This window comes from Ananas comosus, unplaced genomic scaffold (genome assembly GCF_001540865.1).
Source record: "Ananas comosus cultivar F153 unplaced genomic scaffold, ASM154086v1, whole genome shotgun sequence".
Lineage (NCBI taxonomy): Eukaryota > Viridiplantae > Streptophyta > Magnoliopsida > Poales > Bromeliaceae > Ananas > Ananas comosus.
This window is the reverse complement of record NW_017890723.1, coordinates 11,560-37,883: the sequence shown is the minus strand read 5'-3', so window position 1 is coordinate 37,883 and position 26,324 is coordinate 11,560. Positions and strand designations below refer to the sequence as shown.

General features: G+C 32.9%; 2 protein-coding genes across 2 annotated transcripts; one reads left to right on the top strand and one right to left on the bottom strand.

Annotated features, from left to right (window-relative positions):
* The first annotated feature begins 6,301 nt into the window (after window positions 1-6,301).
* Window positions 6,302-10,423, top strand: LOC109704150 (protein NETWORKED 3C-like). Its single transcript, XM_020224887.1, has 3 exons — window positions 6,302-6,396; window positions 7,167-7,280; window positions 9,596-10,423. The coding sequence occupies exons 2-3, from the start codon at window positions 7,181-7,183 to the stop codon at window positions 10,258-10,260; spliced, it is 765 nt and encodes a 254-aa protein (XP_020080476.1). The 5' UTR covers window positions 6,302-6,396; window positions 7,167-7,180; the 3' UTR covers window positions 10,261-10,423.
* An 849-nt stretch (window positions 10,424-11,272) lies between these two features.
* On the bottom strand, window positions 11,273-15,739 carry LOC109704151. Its single transcript, XM_020224888.1, has 4 exons — window positions 15,274-15,739; window positions 14,740-15,173; window positions 13,272-13,382; window positions 11,273-11,759 (listed from the first exon to the last, which is right to left on the bottom strand). The coding sequence occupies exons 1-4, from the start codon at window positions 15,503-15,505 to the stop codon at window positions 11,571-11,573; spliced, it is 966 nt and encodes a 321-aa protein (XP_020080477.1). The 5' UTR covers window positions 15,506-15,739; the 3' UTR covers window positions 11,273-11,570.
* Window positions 15,740-26,324: the final 10,585 nt, after the last annotated feature.

Genomic DNA, 26,324 nt, shown 5'->3' with positions numbered 1-26,324 from the left:
AGCAGGGCTGCTATACTCTCAGGAGCACGGAGGCCTCCGTGCTCCTGAGCTATTTTCGATGATGGAATTTTCGAATCGACGATCGGCTCCGTTAGACTTGATCTAGCGCATTTGAAGTTTGTAGAAAATAATTTTTGCAATTTTTTGATATCATTTACCTAGTAATTGAAAGGATTCAAAATCCATAATTTTTAATGGTTGATATCTGCCGTTTTCAAGTTTAACGGTATAGAAGTATTAAAATCAGATGAAATTTTGATACAAAATTTTTTATACTATTTACAACAAGATCAATATTTCTGATCGAAAATTTTAGTGCTATATCACCACTTTTTATAGAATTTTTATTTTCAGCCGTTAAAAATTATTAATTTTGAATCCTTTCGATTGCTAGATAAATGATACGAAAAATCGCAAAAATTATTTTCTAGAAACTTCAAATACGCTAGATCAAGTTTAACGGAGCCGATCGTCGATTCGAAAACTTCATCATCGAAAACGGCTCAGAAGCACGGAGGCTTCTGTGCTCTTGAGAGCACAGCAACCCTGCTCTCTCTCTCTCTCTCTATATATATCGTTAAACTTTGAAAACGGCAGATATCACCGATTAAAAATTGTAGATTTTGAATCCTTTCGATCGCTATGAAAATGATACCGAAAAATAGCAAAAATTAGTTTCTAGATAGTTCAAATACTCTAGATCAATTCTAACGGAGCCGATCGTCGATTCGGAAGCTCCATCATCGAAAACGACTTAGGAGCGCAGAGGCGTCCATGCTCCTAATAGCACACAAGACCTACTCTATATAGAGTCAGTCTTGTGTGCTATTATGAGCACAGAGGCGTCCGTGCTCCTATGCCGTTTTTGATGATGGAGCTTCTGAATCGACGATCGGCTTCGTTAGGGCATGATCAAGAATATTTGAAGTATCTAGAAAATAAATTATGTGACTTTTCGATATTATTTACCGAACGATCGAAAGTGCTCAAAATCTACGGCTGAAAATAAAAATCTCACAAAAAGTAGTGATATAGCCTTAAAATTTTTGATCGAACATATTGAACATGCTGTATATAGTATAAAGAATTTTCTATCAAAATTTCATCTTATTTGAATACTTCTACACCGTTAAATTTGTAAACGGCTTACATCAACCATTAAAAATTGTTGATTTTGAATCCTTTCGAACGCTAGGAAAATGATATCAAAAAATTGCAAAAATTATTTTCTACAAACTTCAAATGCGCTAGATCAAGTCTAACGGAGCCGATCGTCGATTCGAAAATTCCATCATCGAAAATAGCTCAGGAGCACGGAGGCCTCCGTGCTCCTGAGAGTATAGCAGCCCTGCTCTCTCTCTCACTCTCTCTCTCTCTCTATATATATATATATATATATATCTATATATATAGAGGGGAGCTAGAATACTTTTACAAGTATCACCTGGGTGGTGCTTTAGTGTTTTTAGTCCTTGGATGGAGAGATGTGAGGTTGAGATGATGGTGGTAGGTGGTGGTAGGTAGAATAGTATTTGACCCAAGAACTATTAGTAATTAAGAAGTAGATCCAATGGCTAAAAACCTAATAGCACCATGGGGGTGATACTTATAAAAGTATCCTATCTCAACTCTCTCTATATATATATAGAGAGAGTGGAGCTGGAATACTATCGGTAGCAAACGGGCTCCATTGCCACCCATTTGTTTTCGATGATGGAGCCTCCAAATCGACGATCGGTACCGTTGAAAATGATCTATACCACTTGAAGTATCTAGAAATCAAATTTCATATTTTTCCGATATTGTTCTCTCGTTCATCAAGTGGGCGTAAAAATGAACGGCTGAAAATGAATATCCTCTAAAAAGTGATAATAGGAATTTTGTAATCAAGATCGAGAGTGTAGATCTTGTTCTAAATAGTTTAAAAAATTTTCTAACCAAAATTCAATTGATTTAGATAGTTTTACACCGTTAAATGAGAAAACACCTCATATCGACCATTAAAATTACAAATTTTGAAACCCTTTGATCATTAGGTCAATGATATCAAAAATATTTGAAATTTAATTTCTAAATATTTCAAGTGATATAGATCATGTTCAACGGTGCCGATCGTCGATTTGAGGGCTCCATCATCGAAAACAAATAGATGGCAACGGAGTCCGTTTGCTACCGATAGTATTCTACGGCTCACATCTATATATATATATAATATTTTAAAAATTTTGAGGATATATAGGTAATTATTCCTATGAAATATATAAAATTGTTGTTAGGAAGTAGCCGTTGTTATTCAAAGCAAGAAAGAAATGATAGTGGGATGGTCTCTGCCTCTCTGGTCCTGTCAAGAGAAGGAAAAATAATACGCTGCACCAGGAGTATAAGTACATATCATACACCGCCAGTAAAAGAAGTTTATAATAGAAATTTCATAAGATTAAATTACTTTTATATAATAGGTTTTTATAAATTTTCAATATTTATATATATGTAGAATGTTTACATATTTTAGGTTATATCTATCAAATTAAATTTTAGTTTTAGAATAATAATAACCATTATTATATATAATGTGTGGTGTGTAGAGTAGGGTGTAGTAGTACACCCGGTGCAGGGATGCAATCCGAAGAAAGCGAGTGGGGCCCATCCAGCTCCTCCCGACCGTTATAGGCTCTTGTAGCTCCAAAATTTCATGCACTCCATATAATATTAAGAAAAATACAATGTTGACCTAAGCAATGGAAAACGACAATCTAATTTTTTATATAATATTTCAAACTTTATACATTGTTTTTTTGTGCAATAAAATTTGAGTGACAATGTGTGGTGACCCCCCTCACCTATTATAAGGTTCTAGCATAGACCCCTTAAATAAGACTTTTTATGTATTCTATGCTTAGGGGTGGCAATCCAGCTCGCTGTTCGCGAGCCAGTTCGTGTTCGGCTCGAAATGAGCTCGAGATCGGCTCGCTCGTTTAGTAAACGAGCCGAAAACGAGCTGAATTTTTCAGCTCGTTTAATAAACGAGCCGAACACGATTTGGGGTCAGCTCGCTCGTGTTCGACTCGATAACAGCTCGAATACATATTTTATATTTATATAATTTATTTAATTTATATTTTTATATATAATAATAATTATAGTATAATATATATTTTTATTATTTTATTTTTGCAAAATAAAAAATAGTATGCGAGCTTAATTATAAAAAGACTCATTTATATGATAAGAAGTTCAAACTAATTACGACAAAAGTCTAGTAGATAAGGATTTGATAATTTATTTTTTATATGATATTTAATCTAATTTTTTATAAGGGCAAATATCATGAATACCCCTCCCCACAAGTTTAAAATATAATAGATGCCCCTAGTAAGTTTAAATCATAACCAATTACCCTTCTTTTTACCTTATTAGTTTATTTTGTTTACTAGATTTTTTTTTTTTATACCCTCAAATATCGTTTTAACGTAAAAATATATGGAACGCCCCTCCAACTATATGCCATTTGAAACAGCTCCCTCAACTTTCAAGTTTTTTTAGTGATATCCCATTCAACTTTTTATTAAAAAAAAAAAACCTTAATTTCAGTGTATAAAAAAAAAAGAATTTTTTAGTTTTTTTGATGGATTATTACGCAAAATCTAATGGCATCTATTTATTTTCTTATCAAATAAATAACTATATATAAAATTTAAATTGAAAATAATGTAAAATTATCCGATCTTTCTTTAATCTTTAAAACTTAAAAAATTTTTTAATAAAAATTATTCTCGATAATTTTATCTGCATTAAGTGTATTAAAAAACTGAAATATAATATATTTTAGCTTTTGAACAAAACTCTCTTTTTATTTCAATCAACAAAACAATTATGTGATTTATTTTTAAATAGGAAAAAAATAAAATCTATAATTTATTTCAAAATTACTATTACTAATTAGGAATGTGAATTGATATAGATACGGAATTTTATCTAAACTCGATTTAAAATGGGATAAGTTTAATCAATGCTGAATAGGGATAGTTTTAGTTATAGGTACCAAAAAATAAAATCCCGTCGTATGTAAATTCAGTTATAGTTTTGGTCTATATTTAAATCGAATCTGAACCGAAACCCAAAACCAAAAACAAAACCAAAATCAGATAAAAACATACTATATTTAAAATACAATTTTTATATATTTTTTATTAATTAATATATATTAATAATTTAATTTACTATTTATATATTAAATACTCAAATTTAGATTTACAAAAATTATTTTGAAATACCTATTAGTATTTCTACTATTAAAAAGAGATAAAGGGTAAAAATGGTATTTTAAAAATTTAACTCAGATTCAAATGGGTTTAACGGATCTTAACTAGAGGAGGGTATTTATGATAATTTTTCACATTTTGGAGGGCATTTGTGATATTATTAATTTTGGAAGGGTATTGATGAAATTAATAGTTCCTAGAGGGGCATCTATGAAATTATCCCTTTTTTATTGTTCGTTGGCCAGTCGTGAGCCAACTTGTGTTCGGCTCGTTAATAAATGAGCTGAACACGAGCTGAATTTTTCGGCTCGATACTTTAACGAGCCAGCTCGTGTTCGGTTAGTTTAATAAACGAGCCGAACACGAGCCGACCCCAGCTCGCTCGTGTTCGGCTCGTTTACACCCCTACCTATGTTGCGCTTTATCCCCCTTTTTTTTTTTTTTGAGAGATATGCACTTTATCCCCTTTGATACAAAAAGTATGCACTTTGTTGGATTGTCGGCGCAATCATTAATTTCAAAAGTTCGAGCTGTTAAAACGATACAACTAATTTACTTAAAGTGCAAAAGGCTTGGTGGTTGGTACCCAAGACCCAAGTTCGAATTCTAGTTGATTCACATTTCCAGCTAAGTTTATTTTTAAATGAAATAAACGAAACGGATAGCGTGCTACCTATCTCTCTCCCTCTCTCAAAAAAAAAAAAACTAATTCACTTAAAGTGTACAGATACAACGCCCACAGATCTTGCTTGTCATTCGACCTAACTAGTCTCCCGCCACTTCGAATATGACTGATTCAACTCGACCTCCCACCATTTCGAACGTAATTCAGCCCAACCCAGTCTTCTGCTAAATGGTAGGATACTTGTCTTTTTAAACTAACAATCCCCTCCTAGCGCTTGTACAAATTCGCAGTATGTAGGAATCAAACCAGTTGCGATCTTCAGCTCTGATATTAATTAAAAAAATACAATCAATTTACTTAAAACGTACATATACAGTGCCCATAAATTTCGATTATAATTATATTACTTTAGCATCTCTTGATTTTGTATTTTTTTTCTTTCAGTTATCTGCTTTGTTAACTTTTCTGTTAAATTAGTGATAAGTTAAAATCATAAGATACTAAAGTGAACAGAGAATTATAGGATGATATGAAGTTTTTTCTAGAGTTAATTTCATATAGCTCCCTGTGAACATATCGAATAACAAATATATTCCTACAAAGTTTAACTTTTCATATTTATCTCTATAAAAGTCTATTGATATTTATATTTGCCTCTTTGTTTTGTTACTATTAGAGCATTATTTATTTTTTAACAGAATATAAGTAAAATGACATTTTTGCCTACACAAATATGTCCCTCCAAAAAATTTCTACTGTTAGAATTATGCAGCAATATTTTTCCAAAAATTCCCAACGATCATTTTCTTCTTCTTCTTTTTTTACTATCACAAATAATATTAAAATGATAAAAAATATGAATTTTCTTTATTCACTAATCAGACTTAAGTATTTTATCTATAGTTAACTATATTTTTTCAATGGATCCTAACAGTAGAGATATATTTAAAAACGTTAAGACTTTTTCCAAAATAAATATGAAAAATGAAACTTCATGGAAATATATTTGCTATTTAATATATTTTCAGAGAGCTACATGTAATTAATTTTTTTTTCTATATACTTTAATAAAGAGGCCGATGAAAAAAAAAACAAAGAAATTATATAATTTACCAAAAAAAATATTTTTTGAATTACAGCGTACCAAAGTGAGAAATGGGTGAACGACAGGGATGTAATTGAAGTTTTCCTTTTTTTAATTTTCCTCTCTGCATTTACATGCCAGCTGTCAACTGTGCAATGCGTCCTCTCACTCCTCACCCAATAGCCAGTAGGTATAAGTGGGAATGAATCATAAATAATATTCCTAAAAAAGCGTTCCTCGTGCTTCGTGGGGAAGCGCTTTTTTTTTTTTCTTTTTTTTTTTTTTTTCTTTTTTTTGTTTTTGAAATATACGAGCGGAGTCCCCCCTTTTCCCCCCCTCTCTCTCTCTCTCTCTTTCTCTCTCTCTCCCCCACAAGCAACAAGAAGAGGAAGAGGAGGAGCAACGCTCACTCCTCGGCGACACAGGTCCCAATCTCTCTCTCTCTCTCTCTCTCTCTCTCTCTTAGGATTTTTGAGCTTTGATTTAGGTTTAGTTTGGAAATGCGGTGTCCGAACGCGTATATCCTGATGCTTCGTTTGAAATTGCGAGGAGATTGCGTTCAAAAATGAGGTGTCCGAACGCGTATGTTCTGACGTCTCGGGCTTCGTTTTGGAACTGCGAGAAGATTGCTTTTAGAAATATAGTGTCTAAATGCGTATGTTCTGATGCCTCAAGTTTTATTTAGAATTGCGAAAAGATTGCGTTGCGTGCGATTGAAAAAATAACGCGCAACACGAAAAAGAATATTTTTATATCTTTTCGTCCCAACTCCGTTCAATTTCAAGAGAAGGAAATATTTTGAAAGCCGTCGCATTCCAAAAACTAAGCCTTCCTCTTCTTATTCTTTCTCTGCTCGCAAATATTGGAGGAGTGGGAAAGTGTCTGTGAGTTAATTGTGTGGGGGTTTTTTGTTTGGGCATGTAGTTCTTGAGGAAAAAAAAAAAAATGCACTCGGTTGAGTATTGGATTTGAATCTTTTAGCGAAGAAAAACAAAGACAATCAAGATGATGATGATGATCATGTAGAGTCCCTGCTGTAGGAGAAAAAGGACCGGAGTTTTTTGGATTTTTTTGCTGTTGTTTTTGTTTTTTTTTTTTTCTGGTAAAAGGGGTTCATAATTGAATTTGGATTGTATATTTAGCCCCCAAATTGGTAACCATGTGATGATTTGAACTTTGTGTATGATCTACATAGGTAAGGCGAAAGGAATGGCGGCGGCGGCGGCGCAGGAGAAGATCCCTCAAGCATGGTGGTTCGGAAGCCACTACAGTTCGCGGCAGTCCCCGTGGCTCGCGTCGACGCTATCAGGTTTGCTTTTGCTGGATGGCCATCTACAATGGACATATTTTCCTGATCTAAAGTGTCTAGTCTCTTATCAGGGCATATTTGGTTTGGATTATCCTGTTAGGATTACATGCAATTATGTCAGAATTACTGTATTTGGTTCATCCGTTAGTAATATAGGATTACTTCAAAAATATTACCGAGCGAGCGGGGTGGGCATCACATATTCGTGATGTCGGGTTATCTTGCATATTATATAAAATTACAACTTTATCCCTACGAGCCACCAAATCCTCACAATACATTATTTTTAAAATTTTAATTTAAAATTTTAAATTGTCAAATTTTAAATTTTAAATTTCTATTTTTAAAATTTTAAGTTTCAAATTTCAAATTTCAAATTTTAAATTTTAAACTTCAAATTTATATTTTAAATTCTAAGTTTTAAATTTAGATTTTAGATTTTTAATTTAAATTTAAATTTAAATTTATATTTTAAATTTTAAAATTTTATTTTATATTTTAAACTAAAATGTTAAATTTTATGTTTTTGTTCAGATTTAAACTTAATATTAAATTTTATGCTTTTGTTCAGATTTAAAATTGAAAATTTAATATTTAAATTTAAAATTAGAATATAAAATTAAAATGAAAATGAAAATTTTTTAAAATAAAATTTAGTAAAAAAATATTATTTGTAAATAGTAAAAATTGTTTTGCCAAATATGACTAAGGGCAAATTTGAAATAGATTACACTTTGTTGTCAGGATTACTGAATTTTATAAAATGAACCAACCATAGTAATCCTATATACACTGCAATCTAGCATTATATTACTATATATATTAAACAAAACGCAGTAATGTAATATAGTAGAATCTGATGCAGAAATCTCGGATATCTGGTTATATCGAAATAATCTGTAATGCTACGTAACGCGAACTAGACACGCCCTTAATGTTGCGTGGTTGTTGTATCATGAGCAAGATTGTAAATAGAAGATAGCGGGTATATAGCGTTTGGGGTGTCTCATAGCAAAGTCATAGTGTGTTTCATAATATGGCTATACTCTTTTGTATAAAATACATATGATTTTGAAGAAGAAAACACAGCTATTCATTGCCCTTTCTAGTATTGCAGGTCTATGCATATTTAATGTTATTATTGGGAAGACTAACTTTAAAATATTATGATTTAGCAAACCAAAAAGGCGAAAAAATAGAAAATCTATTTACCTTCAATACCCTATTCGATAAGAGATTTTAACCTATTAATAGTTTTTTAAGCTTTTGCTCATAGCACCCGCTTCGACCTGCTTCATAACCCCCACTTCAGCGGGCCCAATGCCGCTACTACGAACCCACTCTGCTAAGTCCTGCTTTGCACATTATGCAATAGCGGCCGCTATTTAGAACACTGATCATGAGAAACATTTGGCTGATGCAATATCATGTTCGAAGGGAGATCCGATTAGTTGGATACAGCGTGTACGAATTTATGGGGTCGCCAACGACTAGTTCATCCTAATGTTTTACTTGGCAAGTGGGTGTATTTGAATGTGGTTCGAAGTTGGCATGTAGCATATTTCTTTTCTGAATTCAGTGCATATGAGTTTTCGGCTTTTAAGCAAATCTGTCATATAATTTACTATGCAGGTTCCTTTTGTTTCGATTAATCTTAACCTATAACTAATCAAATTAAGATCACTATAGAGGAACGTATATACAAGTATAAATTTTATGTGTTTTGATTGCGACTTAACCTAGTTAAAGAGAAAGACAAAATGATTTATTGGGTCTCTTACTCTTAGCAAAATTTTATAAAGCGTGTATGCGTCTATGATCTAGTATTTGGTTGGTCTTTCATAATTGTAGCTGATTTATACTCTCTTTTTTTTTTGGGTCCAAGTCTTAAAACAATTGGCCTTTCATGATCATCGAATTAGATTGCTCCGTTTTGCTCCGCGAATACCGTGAGAGGACAAATCCCACCTTATTTTGTTTCCTTGTTGAGCTCTGCGCAATGTGTCGTACCACACATTACTCTACATTGCTTGAAATTTGATCACTAAACATTTTGAATTGTGGTTATATCTTCAGTTGTAGATCAAATGTTGAACTTGAAAGAAATTCCTCTCTTTTTTTTTCTTTGCTGTAAAATTCTGCATGATTTAGTCTTAGAAGATCCACATAGCTCTTGGATGATGGTTCCTTCTATCTGCATAGCATTTACTAAATTACTGCACTCGATTTCCTGATCAAATTTGGCGACTAAGTGTATACTTTCTGAATGAAACTGCCATGTACAGTTGTTACAAAACACTCCCTTTCGTTTGCAGAACTTGAATATAAGACCAAGCAGATGCTGAATCTAGTGGAGGCAGACGCCGACTCATTTGCTCAGCGTGCCGAGATGTACTACAAGAAGCGGCCTCTACTCTTGAGCATGATCGAGGACTTCTATCGATCTCACCGCTCGTTAGCAGAGCAATATGACCAACTCAAGTCAGGTGGTAAAATGCACCACGCTTTGTTCGGTCCCTCTCACTTGGACAGAAGCTGGTCGCGAAAAGTAAGCAACAATTCGTCAGACGGGTCCTCGCTTTTTACCTCGTATTCTTCTGATTCCGACGAGTCAGAGGTCGACGATCCTGAACAAGAAGAGACAGAAACCGAGTGTACGCTAACAGACAAATCAGCGAAGGAGAGCGAAAGTGAACAGGCGAAGGCGATGAAGGGAGGAGAGTTAGCAAGAATGAAAGAGGAGAACGCAGCTCTCCGAGCTGAATTAGCCGAGAAGGACGAGGAGAAGAGGGAGGTTATTCGGCAGCTCACTTCGTCACTCGACGTCTTGAAGGAGGAGAATTCTTATCTGCGGAAATGCGTGAAGGGTTCGAAGAAACGGAACAACTTGCTCGAATTCAAGAAACTCACCAAGGACATACTCTCCGGGAAGCTCTTCGGTGGGCATTGCAAGACTCAAACTACAGTGGTGGCTCTCTAGTTATTTTGATAGAGTAGAAGCATAAATATAGACATCTAATTCCTACTGCTGTACCTTTATTTAGCTATATGTGTATAGGGCTCAATGTATGATGTTCCCCAACTCCCCTGCTAAACTTAGTATGAACTTATAGATCTCTTTCCTAGTGTTGCAGTTTTGCAAAGGTTTCGTGTTGTTACCCCTTTGTCGTAGAAATATAGAAGAAAATGATTATTTACGAAAACATTAAAAGTACATTATTATAAGTTTAGATTTATATTAAAATTTGAATTTTTATTCAAAGTTTAGATTGTACATCGAAATTGGCTTAAAAGATTACCAAAATAAGGGGCGAGGAAATATTACTATTTAATTTCCATTTGTAAAGGATGATAATCACTTCTTGTGATGCAATAAATAACTAAGGAATCCAAATTAAAACACGCCATGTAAGACAATGGAATTAGAAGGAACATAACTCGTCTTTTATTTACTTCATTTTGTTCCAGATTATTGCCATGTCTGGATATTCAGATTTGTGCTTTTATTTTGCTATATTCTCTATCCATAATACTTACGTGTATTTTATTTATAGTTTGTAATATTCTATACTTTTCTTTAATTTGACACTACTATTTAAATATATTATTTATTTATTAATTTGTTAAGTTTATTTAATTATATTAGAAAGAATAATTTTTACGCTCTTGAATAGGTAGTGTCAAATTAGGCAGATAGTAGAGGTATGAACCTCATTAATAAGAAAACAAGGTAATTTACAGAAATGAGCTGAGTTGCTTTTGTTAGTGTACTATAATATACTTATTTGTAGGTATTTTTAAACCTTCACATGATCGTCGATTAAAAAGAATTCGTGGCTTCTTAATATCATGGTTACCCGATTCTTAGTTTTCAACGAGGATGAAATATCATTTTTCACTAAATTTACATAATTTACATAATTTAAATAAAGTTAAATAATATATATATATATATATACATCAGTATATACATATATTATACTCATAAGTGATAAAAAAATAATCACCATGTTTTTACAATAGGAAGTCTGATTTTGAATTTATTCCCAAATCCCGCGCTCATCGGATTGCTGACACAACTAATCTTAGAGCTCCAACCCAATGATTTCTCAACACATTCATATCATATCATATCATATACAGCCATTAACTATTTAATATTGCAGGCGCGTATTACCCATATTTGTATTTCTTAACCGCGACCCTAATTATACAATTAATCCAAACTTACATGAAAAATTGTGACCTCCAGGGGCCGTGCCGAGAAGTTATTCGAAGAGAATTGAAAATCTAGGGTTTGTCATTCCCTCCAGCAACTAGTTTAGACTGCACCTTGAGCTCTTCCGTCTCCCTTTTCTCTGGAATGCGAGTAGCAGCCGCGGTGTTGCCCTCTTCTAATGCAGACTCTCGCTTACCATCTAATAGCTTTCCTGCCTTGCCGATAGCGAGGATCAGCTCGAGCTGCTTTTGCTGTTGTTCCTGCGTAAGTATTTCAATAGAAAGATGTTTAGTTGAAGAAGGTGAAACTAGATGGGCATCTGAATCGGCTTTGAAGAGAGTGCTCAGTCAAGCATGGAATCCAGAAATTTTTCACAGTGAGATCAGAAACAGCAAACAGTGAAATCCATAATAACATGAGCTAACTCAATTATTTTTTTTTTCGAAAACTTAGCTAGTAGCTCAATTATTGAAGTCAACTAATATTGCACAGAAAAAGTTGATCTTCCACTTTCACGCAAATCAGTCCAGGCAAATATTTAATTACTTGAAGATACAGCACGGTCGACATCAAGATGGGATATAGGATTCGCACGACTTGTAAAGAGGGGACAGAAGACCAAAAATTCAGTAGCCCGAGGATATTAGTCACAAGACATAAAAACGCTGTCCATGAAGATCGTACACAGCTGATGAATTTAGCAGGGAGAGACTTGTCTTGTTGGTTCCAAACCTGTCGTATCACTACTGCTGACAAAGGTCAAAAATGGGTGGCATCTGACTCATATAGAAGATCTTAGTATCCGAGTATAAATACAGAACATAGATGAAAAATAGAAGAATAGGAAGGTTTCTTATGAGATGCAGTTCTGACCCAATTGGCATTCCAGAATAAGGTTAGTATTTTAAGTTCATGATTTGAAACTAAAAGCAGCAGCTAACAATAATGTTTGAAGCTGAACTTTTAGAAACATGAGACAGGAGTCCAATTAGCATGCTGGGAGGCTGCATGTTGGTATTCAACGGTGAAAAGAAGACTTCATCCATCGTCCAGCTTATATCTCCTAGATCTTTATTCCAATTTGCTTTTTAAGTGTTCGCCTAATCACCTTTTGCTTCTCTTAACTCTCTCATTCTGGCGTTGTTCTTTTTTATATTACTGGACATCATGAATGAACAATTCATTATCCACCATCAGTCTTCTAAGACGCTTCTTATCAATATACTTATGTTGTATGCTTTGGATTTGGTCCAGTAATTTTTTGATTTAAGCTAATTTGTACTCAGTCTAACATCAAATCACTCTCTATGATCATCTCGATCTTGCTAAATCTCATCAGGTATCTTTGCATTCACGCATCAAATTCTCAAAATAAGCAGTTTTTTCTACTCAAAGAATGCATTCGAGAACTGAATACACATTATCAGAAGCAGCTTCCAGATTGCCAAATAAGTCTAATTATGTGGCTATTCTAGATCCTCCAGGGTCATTGCAAGCTTTAGGGCAGGTATCTTGGTTGCCCTGATCTTCTCAATTTTAATTTTGCAAAACAAAGGAATCAGAACAAACGACTGAATGAAGATCTACTCAAAGAATCATCATAAATATGACTCATTGAACTATAGAAGACATAATGTTAAGGTTTTGAAAGAAACCCTCCGGAAAATAATTGGCAAACCATGTGGTAATGAGGAGCCATAACCTAACAAAAGCTAACCCTTAATACCATAAACACATAAACATGGAAAGAAAAAGTCATTGACAAGAGTCACCTGCATAGCCAACAGAACCTTCTGAATTTCACCGAGCTCCTTTTCGAGAATGTCCTCTTGTATCGCTAGTGCTCGAGTAGCCTCAGAATTCTTTTGTGCCAAAGCTGCTGTCTGCACACATGTCAAAACATAAGTGAATAAAAATGAAATCCTTCAATTTCTGAGGTTAACAATGTGTTACATGCAGCGAGAATGCAGGATCTACGCATTGACCAAATGTCTATTTCTCCTATTGAAACCCTTCAATTTCTGAGGTTAAAAATGTGTTACATGCAGCAAGAATGCAGGATCAACGCATTGACCAAATGTCTATTTTTTCTTGTTTTTATCTTCAAAAGGGATTTTATTATTTAATTGACTACTGCCCAAGGAACTTGGAATTGTAAATATTTAGGTTTCACAAGTACCTTTAATTTACTGGGGCACGCGATAATTGAAGGAGCCAAAATTGAAAAGCAAAGGAACCATCAATTTCTCCTCTCCTAATAGTTAGTTACTGGCATAAATGCTTGCTATTTATATTAGTGTTAAAGGTCTCAATCATAACCACCCTAAGCTCTATATTCTTTACATCACCGAGAACTCTACGACTCCAGATTACTTATCCTTCAACACCCTTACACCCATATACAAGATATCAGATTCATAGCCATCTAATAACTATTCAACATGGTTATATTTATATTCCGTCATCGTCTAGATATCTACTTCTAACCAACTATACAAGACTTTAGTGGGCGTTGAGATGTAACTTCTGAATTGTTAGACTACAGTAAAATCAGCTTCTCCCGTATTGATTAGAAATAAAATGTAAATAAAATAAGGAAGAGAACTATACGATGGTACACTTTAAGAGCCAGATGAAGCTGAATCATACAAATGCACATAAATTTACCATTGCAAATTATGTATTCTATGCATAATCAGATATGCGCACGTATAATATCTCGAGGCATTTTTGTATCCTGATCAACTTATACTCTATTTTCTCAAGCTTACCATATCAACATACAATATCATGCTGTATACATGTCCCATACCACTGCCCATCTATCATTAAGTAAGAGTATGAGCTTATATACTTAAAAGAATTGCAAATCGAAGGTAAATAGCAGAAGCGGGATAAACATGATCTGACAAAGCAGATATTTTTATTTCTTATGATGAAATGTGAAACACCAAAAGATCATAGCAAACACACCATATCTGTAGCAAATCATATAAATGCGACGATGTTACTCTAAAACAAGTCCTCGTTCTAGATTACGTTGTGCATAACAATGAGATGATATCTGGACAAATATTTCTAGCAGAAACTATCGAAAAAGGAGATTATACGTACAAGGGCCTAAAGTTCGGTACAATCACAAATTCTCCGAAGATAAGGACCAATTGCAAAAAAAGCAACCTCAAATTGCAGAATTAATCTAAAACATACAAGTCACAGCTTCATAGCAACAAGCATTACCTCCGCAATCGGCTCCTTCAAGGCCTTCCTAGTAACCCTAAACCTAATCCCAAGCTTCTCAAGCTGCCGCGAGAGCACGCGGATGATGGTCGTGGAGCTCCGCAGATCCTCCTCCACCGTCTCGATCCTCCCGATCAGATCAACACTCACACCCCTCCCATTCACCCTATACAGCCGTCGCCACTGCCGCCACCGAATCAAACACCCGATCGCCACCGCACCGACCAAGAGAAAATACTGCCACACAAAAAGCTTATTCCCTGCCGACGCCTGGAACTGTTTGGCCGCCGCAGGCGGCAGCACCGACCCGATGAGGCACCCGATCGAATAGATGGCGGGCGGCACGATGCAGAGAACTTCGACCGCCGAAAGCACGGAGTCGAAGCTCGGCTGGACCGGTAGATCCTTCTCCCGACTCCCACTGACATCCTCACCTGAAAGATCAAATCTTTAGCTTCTTTTCCGATCATTTCTTCTTTTTTTTTCACATTTTTGGTGAATTTGGGAGAAGTGGGTTTCTGAGTATTGTGTTACCGGATAAGTGGACGGCGATCGGCCACCGAGATGGGTTCTTTACCGAAGAGGCGAATCTACTCCTTTTGGGCTCAAGAGTCGTGAACTGTGAGTAAAGCGGTGGGGATAAAGAGCGATTGGAGAAAGGAGGGGTTTTTAGGCGAGACCGAGGAACGGGGAGTGAGTAGAATCGACGAGGGCGAGGAAGGGGTCGTAGGTTGCGAGGGGAAGCAGCGGCGGTGGCGGGGGACATCGCTTCTCCTCCTCCTCCTCCTCCTCCTCCTCGAAATTTTGAGGGGGTTAAGGGGGCATCGGATTGGATCGGAGCTCGAGCTAGGGTTTCTTATTTTGTGGATTGATGGGAGCGGGAGAGGAGGAGAAAAAAATGGCGGAGGTAACAAGAGCGGAGATGAGGGGGAGGAGGAAGAAGGAGAAATCGGAGAGATTTGGGACGATGCGAGCGTGAGGTGAGCAGAGTCGAAGGTGAAAATGCATGGCGACACCCTCAACTATTCTACATTTTGGAATTAGTCCCTCCATTTTTTTTTTCTTTTATTAAGAAAATAAAATCATTATAATTTTATCTTATCCAAACTTAGAGTGCGGCTAGGATGCTTATAGAAGCACGGAGGGCTTCGTGCTTCCACTTTGTTTTCGATGTTCGGACTTTCGAATCGACGATCGGCTCCGTTAGACTTGATCTAGAGTATTTGAAGTATATAAAAAATAAATTTTGTGATTTTTTGATATCATTTGCCGAGTGATCGAAGAGGCTCAAAATCAACGGCTGAAAATAATAATCTCACAAAATGTAATGATATGACATTAAAAATTTAGATCAAAGATATTGATCTTATTTTATATAGTATTAAGAATTTTCTATTAAAATTTCACGTGATTTAGATATTTCTACACCATTAAACTTGCAACCGGCTCATCACGGTCATTAAAATTATTAATTTTGAGCCTCTTCGATCACTAGACAAATGGTATCGAAAAATTACAAAATTTATTTTCTAGGTATTTCAAATACTCTAGATCAACTCTAATAAAGCGATCGTCGATTCGAAAGTCCGAACATCAAAAACAACTTGGAAGTACAGAGAACTCCGTGCTTCCATAAACATACCAGCCAAACTCCCAAACTTATATATACTTCCGGATAATGCTCGAGTCACGCTTGGGCGGCTTTCGTTTGGGGATAAATTATGCTGGATAATAATAATAATAATAATAATAATAATAATAATAATAATTCTTAAAATTCTACTTACCTATAAATCTGCGAATAAAGCTGTTAGTATGGACATGGTTAGATAAATCGTTTTGATAGTTAATGGGATTAGATTTCCTTATCCGCGCGTGTAAATTGAAATTGAGATTCGTATTCTACATTTTAAGACATGAAAAAGAAAAATGTGGTAACTTTCCTTAAAAAAAAAAAAAAAAAACTGTAGATAACACATCAGCGTTATCAAGTTTATTAAAGATAAATATAAATATATTATTATACATGATTTTTATGGTCTGTCGTTTATTCATGATTTAAGGTCCAACAAACCCAATTCAACCCAACCCAACAAAATTCAAAAGAAAATTGACTAAAGTTGTACTAGATGACCAGAGAATCCCTATCATTATTGGCATAACCGGCCCTTTCGTTCACGTATTATCCTCCCCTGCAAAAGTTTTTCGCGTAACCACTAGGGGTGTCAGCGAGCCGAACACGAGCGAGCTAGGGCTGGCTCGTGTTCGGCTCATTTAAAAAAGTATCGAGTCGAAAAATTCAGCTCGTGAGCTGGCTAATGAATAATAAGTTAAATAAATTACATTGAATATATATAAAAAATAAATTTATAAACTTTTATCTATTAAATTTTGATTTAATGGTTGAAACTTTACATATAAATAAGTGTTTTTATAATTGAGCTCGGCTTTATATTTTTTTTTTACTAAAAATCAAATAATAAATATATATACATTATATATATAATTGTTTATTTATATATATAAATATATATTAGATAAATTATATAAATATAAAATATAAGTATTCGAGCTGTTATCGAGCCGAATACGAGCGAGTTGTCCATAGCTCGTGTTCGGCTCATTTATTAAATAAGCTAAACAATTCGGCTCGTGTTTGGCTCGTTTACTAAACGAGCGATTCGATCTCGAGCTCATTTCGAGCCGAACATGAGCTGGCTAGCGAACAGCGAGCTGAATTGCCACCCCTAATAACCACAACCGGCACCCAGGACTTTGAGAATGTACCGAGTTGTTACAGATGACCTGAGAAAATCCTATACTAATTGCATAAACAATATTTGAATTTCTTACAAAAATCAAATATTTGCATATCTCAATGAGAGTTGAGATATCTATTATCTATTAACTATTATTAATCCCCGTAATTGAATACACATGGCATACTTAGCTTAATTTTAGGATTATTGAGAGACCTACGTCGCAGTACTTCCAATATAAATTGGTCCCTCTCCTCAACCTTGCAAGTGGGACTTCCTACGGGATGCTTCGAACGGGTGCTTCCTACAGGACGCTTCGGGTCCTTCTTCGACTGCTAACTTGCTACCCCTTCATTTTCGGATTGTTCGTCTCCTCTTGATATGTTAAAAGCAACCGCCTTCGCCTCCTTCCTCAAGCTTCCGACTCACATCCCACTCCTCGCCCTTCTCCCCTTCCACCGCACCATTCTCCTCCTCCTCCTCTCCGAATCTCGCCTCTCCCTTACGAGATCGATTACTTCACAAAACTCATCCACCTTCGCCACGATAGCGTTCTTGATGGTTGAGAGATCAAATCCGAATCCAGGCCCTAGGATTCCACCTCTCCAGAACCTTACGGCTAAACTCCGGCGACAACTACACGCGCCGGATCTCCGAGAGATTGGACCAAATCTGCTTCACGATCTCGAGCTTCGAGATCGAGAACGACCCCATCGCCGCTAGGGAAAACAATGATAGCACCGCCACCGCGAGCAACCGCAGGAGGTCTGAGAGTGCGGAGGCAGAGTGGAGGAGGTTCTCGAGTTCGTGATCAGTAAGGGACTTGAAGGAGCTTGCCTGGGCGCGCGTGGATATATCGGAAGTCAAAGCCCGTGGACTCACGCACCTCACGCCACCCCTTAGAGAGGAAGGAGAGCGCCTTCTCCGCCATGTTGAAATTTCGAACTCATAAAATCGAGCTTCGTTAGCATCTTTTCTTTTTGCCTTTTCTTTTGATTTCAGAATTTGTAGCTACCGATCTGTTTTACTTCTAACTATTTAGAAACCAAAAACATGTTTAGTAAGCATGCTTAATGAGATGGTTTATATTTGGAGGGACAAGACATATAAGTTGGAAAAGTTGCTTTGAAAATTTTGGAGGTATCTTTCTATTAAGGCCAATTTGCATAAAAAATCCACTAATTTTGCACTTTTGCAAAAGTGGGCCACCTTTTTAGTTTTTGCAGATTCGAGCCGAATTTTCAGAAGGATGACCAAACTACCGCTCTTTCAAAATTTATAAAAATTATATACTTTAAATGTCTAGAAAAATACAACTGCTAAGCCATTATGTATAAAACTTCTTGGAAATGACAACTGCTAAGCCATAATTATATACATGTACCTTTCTTGTAAAACAAGAAACCTCATTAAAGAGAAAATAAAAAAAATAAAGATTAATTAATAGAAAAGAGTGAAATATCCTCTCAAATAGTGCAACAATCTCTTCTTCAAAATAGTGCAATATCTGTATAAGTAGTGCAACATATGCATTGTTAATACACATTTTGCATAATTTTTACACTAAATTACGCATAATTTAGTATATTACGAAAAAATAATATATAATATTACAACATACTATAAAAATTATACAATATATGTATAAACGGTGCATATTTTATACTTATTTATACATATATTTACATCATTTCTGTAAATATTGCACTATTATGAGAGAATGTTGCACCATTTAGATGTGAATTGCACTCTTTTTTTTTGAAAATTAAATTTTATTGCATATTAAACAAAGTGTCAAACTTCTTGGAAATTACAACTGCTAAGGCATAATTATATACATGTACCTTTCTCGTGAAACGAGAAACCTCATTCAAGAGAAAATAAAAAAAAATAAAGATTAATTAATAAGATGAAAGAGTGCAATATCCTCTCAAATAGTGCAACAATCTCTTCAAAATAGTGCAATATCTGTATAATTAGTGCAACATATGCATTGTTAATACACATTTTGCATGATTTTTACACTAAGTTACGTACAGTTTAGTATATTACGCGAAAATAATATAATATATTACAATATATTATAAAAATTATATAATATATGTACAAACGGTGCATATTTTACACTATTTATACATATATTTACACCATTTGTGTAAATGTTGCACTATTATGAGAGGATGTTGCACCATTTAGATGTGTGTTGCACTCTTTCTTTTTGAAAATTAAATTTCATTGCATATTAAATGAAGTGTAAAACTTCTTGGAAATGACAACTGCTAAGTCATAATTACATGCATGTACCTTTCTCGTGAAACGAGAAGCCTCATTCAAGAGAAAATAAAAAGAATAAAGAATAATTAATAAGATGAAAGAGTGCAACATCCTCTCAAATAGTGTAACAAGCTCTTCAAAATAGTGCAACTGTATAATATGCATTGTTAATACACATTTTGTATAATTTTTACACTAAATTAATTAGATACAGTTTATTATATTATATGTTGCATATTATTTTCGCGTAATATATTAAACTGTATGTAATTTAGTGTAAAAATTATGTAAAATGTGTATTAACAATGCCTATGTTGCACTACTTATACAGATATTGCACTATTTTGAAGAGCATGTTGTACTATTTGAGAGGATGTTGCACTCTTTCATCTTATTAGTTACACTTTGTTCTTTTTATTTTATCTTGAATGAGAATTCTCGTTTCACGAGAAAGATACATATAATTATGGCTTAGCACTTGTCATTTCCAAGAAATTTGACACTTTATATAATATGCAATAAAATTTAATTTTCAAAAAGAAAGAGTGCAACACACATATAAATGGTGCAACATTCTCTTATAATAGTGCAACATTGACACAAATGGTGAAAATATATGTATAAATAGTGTAAAATATGCACCGTTTGTATATATATATTGTATAATTTTTAAAATATATTGTAATATATTATATTATTTTAGCGTAATATACTAAACTGTAAGTAACTTAGTGTAAAAACCATGCAAAATGTATTAACAATACATACGTTGCACTAATTATATAGATATTGCACTATTTTGAAGAGATTGTTGCACTATTTGAGAGGATATTGCACTCTTTCATCTTATTAATTAATCTTTATTTTTTTATTTTCTCTTGAATGATGTTTCTCGTTTCACGAGAAAGGTACATGCCTGTAATTATGGCTTAGCAGTTGTCATTTTTAAGAAGTTTGACACTTTATTTAATATGTAATGAAATTTAATTTTCAAAAAGAAAGAGTGCAACACACATCTAAATGGTGCAACATTCTCTCATAATAGTGCAACATTTACAGAAATAGTGAAATATATGTATAAATAGTATAAAATATGCACCGTTTGTACATATATTGTATAATTTTTATAATATATTGTAATATATTATATTATTTGTGTGTAATATACTAAACTGTACGTAACTTAGTGTAAAAATCATGCAAAATGTGTATTAACAATGCATATGTTGCACTACTTTATACAGATATTGCACTATTTTGAAGAGCATGTTGTACTATTTGAGAGGATGTTGCACTCTTTCATCTTATTAGTTACACTTTGTTCTTTTTATTTTATCTTGAATGAGAATTCTCGTTTCACGAGAAAGATACATATAATTATGGCTTAGCACTTGTCATTTCCAAGAAATTTGACACTTTATATAATATGCAATAAAATTTAATTTTCAAAAAGAAAGAGTGCAACAGACATCTAAATGGTGCAACATCCTATCATAATAGTGCTACGTTTACACATATGGTGCAAATATTTGTACAAATAGTGTAAAATATGCACAGTTTATACACATATTGTATAATTTTTATAGTATGTTGTAATATATTATATTATTTTCGCGTAATATACTATATATTCGTAATTTAGTGTAAAAATCATTCAAAATGTGTATTAACAATGCATATGTTGCACTACTTATACAGATATTGCACTATTTTAAAGAGCATGTTGCACTATTTGAGAAGATGTTGCACTCTTTCATCTTATTAATTACACTTTATTCTTTTTATTTTGTCTTGAATGAGAATTCTCGTTTCACGAGAAAGGTACATGGATGTAATTATGGTTTAGCAGTTGTTATTTCCAAGAAATTTTACACTTTATTTAATATGGAATGAAATTTAATTTTCAAAAAGAAAGAGTGTAACACACATCTAAATGGTGCAATATCCTCTCATAATAGTGTAACATTTACACAAATTGTGTAAATATCTGTGCAAATAGTGTAAAATATGCACCGTTTATACATATATTGTATAATTTTTATAGTATGTTGTAATATAATATATTATTTTTTCGTAATATACTAAGTTATGCGTAATTTATTGTAAAAATTATGCAAAATGTGTATTAACAATGCATATGTTGCACTACTTATACAGATATTGTACTATTTTGAAGAGTTTGTTGCACTATTTGAGAGAATGTTGCACTCTTTCATCTTATTAATTTTTTTTTTTTCTTGAATGGGATTTTTCGTTTCACGAGAAATGTACATGTAATTATGACTTAGCAGTTGTCATTTCAAGAAGTTTTACACTTAGTGACTTAACAGTTGTATTTTCTAGGCATTTTAAAGCATATAATTTTTATGCATTTTGACAGAAGGATAGTTTGGTCATCCTTCTGAAAATTCGGTCCGAATCTGCAAAAACTAAAAAGGTGGCCCTTTTTTGCAAAAGCGCAAAATTAGTGGATTTTTTATGCAAATTGGCCTTCCATTAATTGCAAGCATAGAAAATCTGCAACTTTTTTTTTTAACCTAAGTGTTAATGTAGTGCCTTTATTCACATTTATTTTTATTTTTTTTTCTTAATATGTGATTTTGATCTTTTATTAACGTTGTCATAATAGCTAATAATTTGGTATATTCCATGGTTTAAAAGGTATGTGCACATGAAGAAGAAGAGTACAATGGGCCGTTGGCTTTGCTGTAATTGTTAAGTAGATGAATCTTATGATGAACATGAGAACGAGCATCTCAAAGGCAAAACTAATCATATAGATGATATGTGTGCATAATTACATATCTGTCTTCCAAAGGCATTTAATTACGAATTCGTACTTTAATAATTGTTGCTAGATAAACTATTTCAACTTATGATTCTGGTATTTGTAGTGCTTGCGTACTGCTAGCTAAACATTTTGAAGGTTCCACAGGTAGCTGCTTCTTACTATCATTTTTATAATCACTATTTCATTGTTATTGGTTCTGATTATATTTTTTATGTTGCTGATTTGTAGTTGAGGCACAGCAACTGTACGATTGCCTTTTAAAAATTTTAAACTATTTTGAAACTTGAATTTCAGATCATTAAATGGTCAATGTAGATGCCGAGGCAATTGTAAACCTCTAATTGTCTCAACTTTCTTTGATCAAAGAACATATTATTAGATGATACTATAAACTCTAATGTTGTTACTTGGTTTCAAATGAAGCTATAAAGATATTTACTATAGAATGTAAAATTTTTACTGTGAAAAATCTCAAATCTATGTATATTTATTTTTTCACATTTTAGTTTGCCTACAACGTAAATTTTTATTTTTTAATACTGAATATTATTTCTTTCATCTCAGGAACTTGACCGCAATTGGCTGTAACAGTTCCTCTGTCTTAAGTAATGATGATTTCGTGAAAATGAAGAATAAGAATAAACTTTAAAATTAGAATAAGAGTGAAGAATAAAATCAACAAAGCAAAATTTATAGTAAAAGAATGAAAATTATATGTTGAATATTGCAGAAAGAAGTAGAAAAACAAAGCAAAATGTTTTGAAAGATGAAAAAAAATAGATTACTCTCTAAAACATATATAAGGAGAAAAAAATTTAGTAGATATGATAAAAGTTGGCTATAATAATGTCTACCCACCGTATCGCGCAGGTCACTACACTAGTAATTAGTTGAATTATAATAATTATAAATATTAATAAATATTAAATATGCATTTTTATTATTATTATATCAACTTAAGTAGCCGAATCATATTATTATAATTACGTATATGATTTTTATACGTAATAGTAATTATAATTTTTAATAATCTCAAATAATCATTCTATATTAATATTTGCATTTTAAATCCTCTACTAACTATATAAGTATTTAAGATACCTTACAGCTGGACATAGTTATTAGGTTTGGTGGATAAACCTATTGACTTCATAGTAATACGTATTTAATATCTAATTGGAGTATTATAGTTGCGTAATTATTTGCTAAAATCATATCAACTTTGTTTATCCAAATTTCTTTTGTCATGTATCATATTCCAAAAATAATTTTTTATTCTTTATATCTGATCATGATAAGAGTCTCTAGAACTTGGATTGAAATTGTTAATGCGCCCTTTGCTGTATCTGCATGTTTGTTTTCTACATTTATTGTTTGATATTCTGGGCTCGGTGCAAATTACTAGACAATATGATTGAACGTTGTTTCAACAGTAAGAAACAATATTATTACTTATGGTTTGTTACTTACGTACATTACTTTTTTTTTGTGTGAGAGATAGATAAGCATGCTACCCGCTTCGTTTATTTCACTTAGAAATAAACTTAGCTGAAAATGTGAATCAACTATGATTCGAACTTAGGACCTTGGGTACCAACCACCAAGCCCTTTACTCACATTACTATTCTATCCTTTTTTTATTGCTGCCATTTGTGCTACACGAAGTCAATGTTCTTCCTAAATGATCTTTATTGCTTTGTGATACTCATATATATATTTATGCAGATATCTAATATTTAGGATATATTTGAATGCCGGAATAATATATCTAATGAAAACTTATTTAATGCAAGAATTTTTCTTATGTTGTGTGATTAGAAACTGAAGTTTAATCTTATTTACTTTTTAGAAGATCTTGATATTTATGATTTGGTAAGGAGTGATATGTTTTATTCCAAAAGAATAATTTGAAAGCTCAATATGTTATTCATTCTAAATATGTGATTATACTCCTCATCTTTCAAATTGATACTTCCTTTTGATGGGTTTATGTCCAAATGGGGTATTAATGTACTAGGATGATATTAACTATATAATTTGATATTATATAATTTGAGGATAACATGCTAAGATTTATATTAGTAGTTGAGTATAATATTGTTTACTTTAATATAAAATGCAAATATTAATAATCTCAACTAATTATAAAATTAATATCTCAACTAATTATACCTCAGTGATTATATCTCAACTAATTATAAAGTTTATTTACATTAATAAATAATTAATAGTTTATTAGTATCCTTTCATTCACGTATTATATATACGTAGTAATGTATATACGCATTGACGATGCTATATGTGATTTACCATTTGGATGTAAAGTGATCGTTTTTTGTGGAGATTTCAAACGAGTTCTTTTTGTAGTTCGTAAAGGTTCTCGTGCAGAAATTATCAACAATTGTTTAGTAAAATCGTATTTATGGCCACTGATGGAGAGGTTACAGTTGGAAGAAAATATGCGAGCGAAGAATGATCCTAACTATTGTGATTTCTTACTTTGTGTTGGTGATGGCATAGAGCGTTATGTCTCTGATAACATGATTGAAATTTCAAATGAAATGCTCATTCCTTTTGATAATATAGAAAGCTCAAAATAAAAGTTAATTAATACAGTGTTTAATTCCATCACTTCATGAAAAAAGTCATTGTCCAAAATATATATCAAAAAGAACAATTTTAGCCACAAAAAATGAATATGTAGATGATCTTAATGAGTTAATTAACTTCAGTTAAAATTAATTTGACAATGTTAATTTTAAGAACTAATACAAATTATAGTATTTACACGAGAGATATCAAATTTATAAAAAAATATGAAATGAGAAATTTAAGTTAATCAATGATTACATATTAACTCTATATGCATAGTTTGTAATATAGTTAACTTTATCTTATTTGTGCTAAATTTTTTTTTTCTTTTGTTGTTTTTTTCTTTTTGTTGATCCATACCTGCAAATAAGGGACCAAAAATAAATTTTTAATAAATGACAAAATATTTAGATAAGGGTGCACTAACAAACTTCATGTGAAGGTTTTTCCAAAATTTATAAATAAATGACCAAATATATAGTTAATAGTGATAGCATACACATGGTAAGCAGAACTCAGTAATTTTAAATAATTAAAAAGAGAATTTTTAAATAATATATAAATTATAAAAAGAAGGTCTATCACATAACTTATTCTATCAAGTACAATGGTTCGCAATGATCAAAATGCAAGAAGTAAGCATACAAATATTAATAATAAACTGCATATATGTAACTGTAGTTCATGAAATGAGAAAGTTTTTATTTTGTATTAGTTCTTAAGCTAGATAAAGTATAAAAAAAGAAACACGAGTAATGTAAATAACAAAAGTAAGTGTTCTTAGTAAGAGAAAAATTAAATTACAGTAAGCTTTCTTTTGCGTCATACTGTAATATACATTATGCTAAATGAATCTATCTTAATTTATCCTTTTATTTCGACATACTGAAATTGTGAGAGTAAATTAGATAGTGGGCATAGCACGGAAAAAAAAATTTTTAAAGAGGCGTAGTAGTAAAGGGGGGAAGTATTAACAAGTAAGCAATTCATATCTAAATAGAAACCATGAGGGGTCATACATAAATCCAATATCAGTGTTCTAATATAGTTTAGAGCTTGAAAAGTCAATTATGTCGGACCGTTGGCGCTAACCATTAATCCCAAAAGTTCGAGCTATTAGAAATACGCAATCAATTCACTTAAAGCATACAGATACAGCGCTCACGGGT